The 10,077-nt window shown below is 44.9% G+C and overlaps 1 protein-coding gene across 5 annotated transcripts in view; it reads left to right on the top strand.

Annotated features, from left to right (window-relative positions):
- arhgap46b (Rho GTPase activating protein 46b) overlaps positions 1 to 10,077 on the top strand; it is a 203,327-nt gene that overhangs the window by 76,325 nt on the left and 116,925 nt on the right. Inside the window, exon 1 of one of the 5 annotated variants that reach the window (XM_043710783.1) lies at positions 7,707 to 8,234. The exons of 3 other annotated variants lie outside the window; for them this stretch is intronic. In XM_043710783.1, the coding sequence (XP_043566718.1) occupies positions 8,203 to 8,234 (32 nt within the window). In that variant the 5' untranslated portion in view covers positions 7,707 to 8,202. Of the gene's footprint in view, positions 1 to 7,706; positions 8,247 to 10,077 lie in introns of those variants that run through there. One more of the 5 variants, XM_043710785.1, reaches the window with a different exon arrangement.

Genomic DNA, 10,077 nt, shown 5'->3' with positions numbered 1-10,077 from the left:
TTTCCAAATACATGTACATCCTGTCCCTCAGGATTCCCTCCAACAACATGCCCACCACCGAGGTCAGGCTCACCGGTCTATAGTTCCCTGGCTTGTCTTTACCGCCCTTCTTAAACAGTCGCACCACGTTTGCCAACTTCCAGTCTTCCGGCACCTCACCTGTGACTATCGATGATACAAATATCTCAGCAAGAGGCCCAGCAATCATGTCTCTAGCTTCCCACAGAGTTCTCGGGTACACTTGATCAGGTCCTGGGGATTTATACACTTTTAACCATTTCAAGACATCGAGCACTTCCTTCTCTGTAATCTGGACGTTTTGCAAGATGTCACCATCTTTTTCCGTACAGTCTATATCTTCCATGTCCTTTTCCACAGTAAATACTGATGCAAAAGGGATGATGGGATTGTACTCTGAGAGGAGGTTGGGGAAGCTTGGCCTATATTCTCCAGAGTTGTGAAGACTGAGAAATGATAGTGAGTTTGGAGAAGATTTGTAACCCAGGTTGAGGCTCTGAATGTAAGTTTGTTTGCTGAGCTGGAAGATTTGTTTTCAGACATTTCATCACCATACTGGTAACATCATCAGTGAGCCTGCAGTGAAGCACTGATGTTATGACCTGATTTCTATTTATGTGTTTAGGTTTCCTTGGGTTGGTGAAGTCATTTCCTGTTCTTTTTCTCAGAGGGTGGTAAATAGGGTCCATGTCAATATGTTTTTTGATAGAGTTCCGGTTGGTATGCCATGCTTCTAGGAATATTTGTGCATGTCTCTGTTTTGGCTTGTCCAAGGATGGATGTTAGTTAGTTTTGAGAAGATTTTTAGCTCAGATTGAGGTTCTGGATGTGGGTTTGCTTGCTGAGCTGGAAGGTTCATTTTCAAAAGTTTCGTCACCGTAGTAGGTAACATCTTCTGTGAGCCTCTGGGCGAAGCATTGCTTTCTATTTATATGCTTGGGTTTCTTTGGGTCGGTGATGTCATTTCCTATGGTGATGCCATTTCCTGTTCTTTTTCTCAGGGGATGGTAAATAGGGTCCAAGTCAATGTTGATAGAGTTGATAGAGTTGATAGAGTTGATAGAGTTCCGGTTGGAATGCCATGCTTCTAGAAATTCTCGTGGGTGTCTCTGTTTGGCTTGTCCTAGGATGGACGTGTTGTCCCAGTCAAAGTGATGTCCTTCCTTATCTGTATGTCAGGATACTAATGAGAGAGAGTCATGTCGTTTTGTGGCTAGTTGATGTTCATGTATCCTGGTGGCTAGTTTTCTGCCTAGGATGGATGTGTTGTCACCACAGGTTGCCACCCTGGAACCGTTCTTGTAAATCTTTTCTGAAACTGTCTCATTGAAACTTAAAAAATACTTCAAGGAATAGGCAGGGTGGAAACTGAAAAGGTATTTCTCTCGGAGTGCTGGGTGATCTACAACCAGGAGAAACAATGAAAAATAAGGGGATGAGAATTCTTTTCAGAGCTGTGAACCTTTGGAACCCTCTATGGCAGGGAGCTGTGGAATCTCAGACTCTGAATCTGTTTAAGGTAGAGATTAGTAGATTTCTGATGGGGTACAGGGTTATTGGTCAGGGGGTGTGTAAAAGGCAGAAAAGTGTTTGATCTAACATGGTTGTATTGAATGGTGGGACAGGTTCGATGGACTGAATAACAAACTCCTAAATATTCCTAAATCAAATCAGCCTCATCTAATGGACACACAAGGGGAGGTGATGGCTGATGGGTATGAATGTTAGACCCTTGGTCCAGAGACCTGGGCCATGTTCTGGGGACCTGGTTTTGATTTCCAACATGGCAGATGGTGGAATTTGAGTTCTGTAGCTTAGAAAAAAAATCTAGAATCCATGAAATCATTGACGCTTGTTGGAAAAACCCATCTGTCTTTAGGGAAGGAAACCCTTACTTGGGTGACTCCAGACGTGTGCTCTGGACAGTTAGGGATGGGCAATAATTAATGGCTGAATTGGTGATGTCCAGTGCATAAAAAGACAAGCTTCCTACCCAGAGTGCAACAGGACATTCATAGAGATAAAAGCCCTGTGCATGTCCTCCTGCAACATTAGCACTCCAATTCCAGGGGCCCTTTGTCCCTCACTCATTACCTGGGAGTATGGCTTCAATAATACCGAATGACTGTGATTTTGTACTTTTGAAGGTCTGTAATGCTGGACTCTTTTTTTCTAATTGTTTTTCCCAAAGAACTTGTACTCCAGAAACAGTAACCAGGCAGCTTTGTATCTAAGATGGCGCCTGAAGTCATTGGAACAATGGCCAAGTGGATCTCACTGATGCTTGCCCCTCATTGTGCAAGTTTCCCAGAAGATGTGCAAAACAAGCAGCAGCGACCATTCCATGAGGGCCTCATTCACCTCCTGCCTGTCTCCATCTATTCAGCAGTCTGCAAAACCAATTTCAAATTGGCAAGAGGATTGCTCGTTGAGCCAAACCTCAGAAACCAACAAGATACTCTGTGAGCTGCACAGGCTGTCTCGTCTCATTCCTTCAAAAACACATATACACACACACCATTTGTGTGTGCTTAAAGAGCAATCGATTTGCATGTTGTTCCCTGACCCAGTTTGATGTATTTGTGTGGGTGCTGATGATGAAGTGAAGGTACATTCCCCCCTCCCTTCCTCCCTCTCTGTCACTTCCTTTCTGTCAGTCCCTCTTCCTCACTCTCCCTCTCACTCACCAACTCTCTGTCCGTCTCACTCTCCCTCACACACACTCTCACTCTCTGTCCCCCTCCCTTACCACCCTCTCTCTCTCTCTCTCTCTCTCTTTCTGTACCTCTCTCTCTCACTCACTCTCTCACTCACTCCTCGAAGCAGCAGCTTGAACCTAGCAGCAATAAGATAGCCTGAGCTGGCTCTCCTTTGTTTTTCTGAGGTCTGTTGTTAATTCTCTCGTGTCATATGAAGTTTCCTGTACCAAAGAGGACATATGATGGAAGTTCTGTTGGCACTTTAAGTATAGAATGTCAGGCTTAGACCCAGAAAGCACAGACTGGCAACATTGTAGAGCACATTTCACCACAAGTCTAATGATTGCATTTGACATCACATCGCAATTGGAAGGTGAAAGACTGGATATTTGAGTTTATTAATGTACACAAACCTAACTTTTTAAAATAGTTTTCATAACGGAGTAGGTTCCAAGAGCAAGTCGCAGACTTCAATCTGAATTCCAGCTGTTACAGACAATTTGCAATTGGAGGTATTCAAGAAGAAACTGAGAAAATCAGGTCCACACTCTCCTCCCCATGACCTCCACCTTCTCCCCCAGCACATCTGTGTATCTGATCACGAGCTAATGCATCAGAACGTAAAGCCACTGAGTGCATTGCTGCTCGGTCATCCAGAAAGGCCTCATGTTTCACTCCAGCTCCAACCTCGGATTGCTTCTTAAGTGATTCCATGGCTTTTCCTTCAACTACTGTCTGGGAATTTATTCCATGTGTTGGACAAAGGCTTTGCTGTCGGTTTTATCATCAGACTCCTGCGTTTGACATCATATTATGTTTACCTTGGTAATGAATAGTGTGAAGCCATGGCTGTGGGGCTGCACATAGCAAGCACTTTGTTGGGCTAACTCTGCACACATCAGCTGGAATAACATCTTCCTGCCATAACTGTAGCAACATGCTGATGTAAATGGTACCTGAGCGACTGATAGGGTCACCGGTTACCTCCTTGGGCAGTGATTTCAAGAATTATGTTGAGATTGTGCAGAGCGTTGATGAGGCCTCTTCTGAAGTACTGTGTCCAGTTCTGCTCACCCTATTATAGGAAGGATATTATTAAACTGGAGAGGATTCAGAAGAGATTTACCAGGACGTTGCAGGGAATGAAGGGTTTGAGCTATAGGGAGAGGCTGGAACCTTTTTCATTGGAGTGCGGAGACTGAGGGGTGACCTTTTAGAGATTGTATAAAATCATGGGGTTTGAAAATGTGTGGCTGGAAAAGCGCAGCAGGTCAGGCAGCATCCAAGGAGCAGGAGAATCGACGTTTCGGGCATGAGCCCTTCTTCAGGATTCCTGCATCTCCAGCATCTGCAGTCCTCACTTTCTCCTAAAATCATAGGGGATATAGATTAGGTGATTGGTGGGTGTCTTTCCCCTACAGTGGGGGGATTTCAAGACTAGGTGAAAGGAAAACTATTTAAAAGGGACATGAGGGGCAATTTGTTTTTTACACAAAGTGGTTCACGTGTGGAATGAGCTTCCAGAGGAAGTGGTGGATGCAGGTACTGTTACAAAGTTTAAAAGACAATTGGATAAGTACATGAATAAGAAATGTTTGGAGGGATAAGGGCCAAGTACAGGCAGCTGGGACTAGTTTAGTTTGGGGATTATGGTTGGCATGGACTGGTTGGACCAAAGGGTCTGTTTCTCTGCTGTATGACTCTATAATTGAGAAAAGAGCGAGGAATGACAGAGAAACACAGAATAGGAGGAAGAGTAGGCCATTCAGCCCTTCAAGTCTGTCCCCACTATACATTACGATCATATCTGATCATTCAACTCAGTAACCTGTTCCCACTTTCCCACCATATCCTTTGATCCCTTTAGCCCCATACGCTATATCCAACTCCTTCTCAAAATCGTGCACTGTTTGTCCTCAACTGCTTTCTGTGGTTGTGATTTCTGCATGCTCACCACAAGAAATACAGTGAATTGGATTCAAATCCCGAATAGAGATATGCAGCGAGGGAAAGAAACGTTGGATTCAAAGAGAGAAAGGAAAAGCAATAAGTAAAACGCATTTGAATTTGCCTCAGTTGCTATTAATAAGAATGAGTTCATTGTTCAAGATGGGTTTGTCATTGAATTAATTATTACTGCATTGTTTGCAGTGTCCTTGCACTGTGAATTGAAACTGCACACTCCGACGGATGTAATAGACAAATGCAACAAGTTGTTTAAAAAAATAACCACCAGGCTAAGGGTGATATCCCATTTAGACAGGACAATCAGCAGCACACACTAAACCAGCTGGCAGGGCTTTGAGATTCACAATCACTGACGTACTTTCTCATGTCAGTCAGCACATTCACAGGGTTATTTGTGTTGCTATTTTATCAGGAAAATTTGCCCCCGTTGTGACTTCAACTATCTTGTCGACCTCCGTAAAGTCAGCTCTTTTAAGTTTAAAAAGTCTAAATTTGTCACCAGTGTTCCAAACATTTTGCAAAACTGGCACTTATTTAGTGTCTTTAATGTTGAAAAGCATCCTGATTTGTTTCACAGAGATGAATTAGAAATGACGTGGAGGTGCCAGGTATTGGTCTGGGGTGGACAAAGTTAAAAAGCACAACCACGTCCAACAGGTTCGTTTGAAAGCACTAGCTTTCAGACAACCACCTGATGAAGGAGCAGCGCTCCGAAAGCTAGTGCTTCCATATAAACCTGTTGGACTATAACCTGGTGTTCTGTGATTTTTAAAATCGGACTCTGGGCAAACAAAATAATGGGCTTTTCTTCTGGATCAGTCTCAGTCCAACAGTGTACAGTGTCAACATTTCCTAACAGCTGACTTGAAGGACAAAGGAAGTGTCGAGGCAGTACCTTTGATGTGGATAAGTGTAACTACTCAAATAGATCCTCCCGAATTAGTAGCTGGAGTAAATCATATGGCCCTTCGAGCCTCCTTTCTTCGTCAGTAAGATCACTGTGGAACTGAGCTTGGTCTGCAATCCACATTCTTGCCTGTGCCCATAACTCCCATAAGACAGAGGATCAGGAGTAGGCCATCCAGTCTGCTTCACCATCCCTCGAGATTGTGGCTGGCCCGATAACCCTCAACTCCACTGCTCTGCCTTACCCCACCATAGCCCTTGATTCCTTTCTTGAGTAAACGTCTGTCTCTCACAGCCTTGAATATAATTGATGACTGGGCCTCGGCAGCCCTCTGCAATTTTTTATTTTAAAGAATGGTACTGATTCACGACCCTTTGAGAGAAGAAATTCCTCCTTTTCTCTGTCTTAAATGGGCGACCCCTTATTCTGATGCTCCCTTGTTCAAAAATCCATCTGACTTCGCCTGGAATCTGTTCGGTGAGCCAGCCTCTACTGCAGTCTGATTTCAAAGATTTGCCACCCTTACTAAGAAGGAATTCCCCATCATCTCTGTCCCCTTATTTTAGAGCTCCAAACCCTCATTCCAGCTTCACTCGTGATTGGATCCCATCATCTGATCCAGCATCCTGCAGCGTGTTTGGGAATGTCTCCATGTATGGGTTTTAGCAGCAGCATTAGAATTGGTATTGCTGATTCAGATCTCATGGAGTTAGTTATACAACACGGAAACAGACCTATTGGCCCAACATATCCCTGTCGACTGGATTTCCTGAACTGAACTAGTCCCATTTGCCAGCACTTGGCCCGTATCCCTCTAATCTCTTCCTATTCATGCAGCCATCCAGATGCCTTTTAATTACTATAATTGTACCAGCCTCCAACACTTCCTCTGGCAGCTCATTCCATACACTCACCACCCTCTGTGTGGCGAAGTTGCCCCTCAGGTGCCTTATAAATCTTTCCCCTCTCACCCTAAACCTATAGTTTTGGATTCTCCCACCTTAGGAAAAAGACCTCGGCTATTCACCTTATTCATGCCCATCAGGATTTTATAAACTACTATAGAGGTCACCCTTCAGCATCTTACCCTCCAGTGAGAATAGTCCCAGCCTATCCAGCCTATCATTCTAACTCCAACTTCCAGTATCGGTAACATGCTTGCAAATCATTTTTGCACCTTCTCCAGTTTATTAACATCCTTCTTGTAGCAGGACAAGCAGAATTGTGCGCAGTACTTCAAATGTGGTGTTGTCAATGTCTTGTACAGCCGTAACATGACGTCCCAACTCCTATGGTCAGTGCCCTAACCAATGAGGGCAAGCGTTCCAAACATTTTCCTCATCACCCTCTCTACCCGTGACTCCACTTTGAAGGATCATGGTACCTAACCCCCCCCCCCTCATTGTCCAACAACACTCCCCAGGGCCCTACCATTAACTGTGTAAATCCTGCCATTGGTCATTTTACCAAAAAACAACACCCCGCATTTATCTGAATTACACAGCACCTATGGCAACCACATTATTGGCATAACACTGCCATTCCCATTTGGGGGGGGGAAGGTTTCTGGAGTGGCTGACCCTCTGAAAGGAAATTGAGGTGGTCTAGCGAAGTTAGTGGGCAGCACGGTGGCACAGTGGTTAGCACTGCTGCCTCACAGTGCCAGAGACCCAGGTTCAATTCCCGCCTCAGGCGATAGGTAAGGGGAAAATGCAGGGGTATGGGTGGGTTGCGCTTCGGTGGGGCGGTGTGGACTTGTTGGGCCGAAGGGCCTGTTTCCACACTGTAAGTAATCTAATCTAATCTAATCTAATCTAATCTAATCTAATCTAGCCTCGAGGTTACTGTATCTCGCCCCATATCCCATCCAGTGGTAGTACTGTATCCCAACATCAAGCAACCTTTTTTCAGGAAAGCAAGAGAAAAAATGCCGCAGATGGGGAAAAGATTAAACTGTAGCTTTCACACGCAGCTGCTTGCCTCTGCATTCCAGTGAAAGGAGCGTTTTGAAGATTCTGAAGTTCCCATCCTGTCAGTTCCTGCGTGAGTCGTGATTTTGATTCTGGCTTCCCTGACCCTGTGGGACTGTGCTGTATTGTATTTTGGATCACAGTGTGGTGTGCGATGGTGGAGAGGAGAAAGTGAGAGAAACAGATCAATGGAATGCCAGCATTTGGGAAGAATTTTAAATTCCTACGATACAGATACAATTATTTCGCAAATTGAATATGATGGGCTCTATTTTCTACACAATGTGTACATTGCTTTGAAAAAATTTTGTTTTTCAAACCCCCTTCCCAAATGCCTATCTTTTGGGGACTGGCATTATCACGGTATATGCTTGAATTTGAGGAATGCTGCGGAGGTTTAAACGAGGTTGCCTTTGGTGACTGAAACTCTGGTTTTGAGACATGCCCAGACCTGTCGCTATTTGTAGCTCAGATTCGCCCCATGTACAAGACATACCTTCAGCAGCCTTCAACATGGAGGCTGGCAGCTCAGAGTGAAAAATGACCTTGTAGTAACGACAGCTGCTACAATTCACTAATCTCCTCCAATCGCACTTGGTCTTGACGTTCAGACTACATTTGAAACTTGGCAATTTTTAAAATGGATGACAGGAGTATTGTAATTTCTTGGAAGTAAGTTTGAAGGTACGGTATCATGTTACAATCTACTGTCTGAATTTATAATGCTCTTAGACAGTAAATAAGTGTCTTCATGAATGCTGATCTCTCACTGGGAGTATTCATTTCAGTAGTGGTAGTTTGCTGTCATCTGCTTTTCAATAAAGCAGTAAAATGGAGACACATTTTTACTCGGACTTGCATAGCATGTTATTAAGGTTTCCAGACACTACGTGTTCTAGAGCATTGCAAAATTTGAGAGAGAGTGCAGTGCGTGTTTGTGTAAAATTCGACATCAACTGATATTCATAAGTGTTTGTGCCTGCAGCTTTTTGTTTTGAAATCCAACCCCATAATGGAATCAGAGCTGTCTGTGAAGACTTTATTTCCTGGTCGTCACTTCGGGAGTTAGAACAGTGGGAATTGAGTTTAAGGCAGTGGAATGTTCCTCCTGCAGAATGTGGGAAGTAATGGTCACCACTAGTGTCCCTGATGACTACATCTGTGGGAAGTGCACCCAACACCAGCTCCTCGAAAACCGCATTAGGGAACTGGAGCTGGATGAACTTCGGATCATTCGGGAGGCAGAGTTGGTTATTGACAGGACTTACAGAGAGGTAGTCACTTCCCAGATAAAAGAAAAAGACAGTTAGGGGATAGAAAGGGAACCGGCAGGCAGTGCAGGGATCCCCTGTGGCCATTCCCCTCAACAATAAGTATACCGTTTTGGATACTGTTGGGGGGGAGGATGACTTACCAGGGGAAAGCAGTGGGGCATCTGCTGCTCAGAAGGGAAGGGGGAAGAGGAGCAGGGCATTAGTCATTGGGGACTCGATAGTTAGGGGGACAGGTAGGATATTCTGTGGGGACGAGAGACTCATGGTTGGTGTGTTGCCTCCCGGGTGCCAGGGTCCGTGATGTCTCTGATCGTGTTTTTGGGATCCTTCGGGGGGAGGGAGAGTAGCCCCAAGTAGTGGTCCTCATTGGCACCAACGACATAGGTCGGAAGAGAGATGGGGACTTGAGGCAGAATTTCAGGGAGCTAGGATGGAAGCTTAGAGCTAGGACAAACAGAGTTGTTTTCTCTGGTTTGCTGCCCGGGCCACGTGCTAGTGAGGTGAGGAATAGGGAAAGAAAGGATTTGAACACGTGGCTACAGGGATGGTGCAGGAGGGAGGGTTTTGGGTTTTTGGATAATTGGAGCTCTTTCTGGGGTAGGTGGGACCTCTACAAGCAGGATGGTCTTCATCTAAACCAGAGGGGTACCAATATCCTGGGTGGGAAATTTGCTAAAGCTGTTAAGGTGGATTTAAACTAATACAGCAGGAGGATGGGAACCAAAATTGTAGGACAGGTACAGAAGAGGATGAGAGTAGGGAGTTCCAAAATCAAGTATCTGGCACTGGCAAGCGAGAACCTGGTTTGAAGTGTGTGAACTTCAACGCGAGGAGCATCCAAAATAAAGTGGGTGAACTGGCAGCGTGGGTTGGTACCTGGGACTTCAATGTTGTGACCATTACGGAGACATGGATAGAGCAGGGACAGGAATGGTTGTTGCAGCTTCCGGGATTCAGATGTTTCAGTAAGAACAGAGAAGATGGTGAAAGAGGGGGAGGTGTGGCATTGTTGATCAGGGACAATATTACAGTTGCAGAAAGGATGTTTGGGGACTCGTTAACTGAGGTAATATGGGCTGAGGTTAGAAACAGGAAAGGAGAAGTCACCATGCTGGGAGTTTTCTATAGGCCTCCGAATAGTTCCAGAGATGTAGAGGAAAGGATAGCAAAGCTGATTCTCGATAGGAGTGAGAGAGGCAGGGTAGTTGTCATGGGGAACTTCAACTATCCAAATATTGACT

Source organism: Chiloscyllium plagiosum, chromosome 20 (genome assembly GCF_004010195.1).
Source record: "Chiloscyllium plagiosum isolate BGI_BamShark_2017 chromosome 20, ASM401019v2, whole genome shotgun sequence".
In the NCBI taxonomy this organism is placed as follows: domain Eukaryota; kingdom Metazoa; phylum Chordata; class Chondrichthyes; order Orectolobiformes; family Hemiscylliidae; genus Chiloscyllium; species Chiloscyllium plagiosum.
This window is presented reverse-complemented; position numbering and strand designations above follow the sequence as displayed.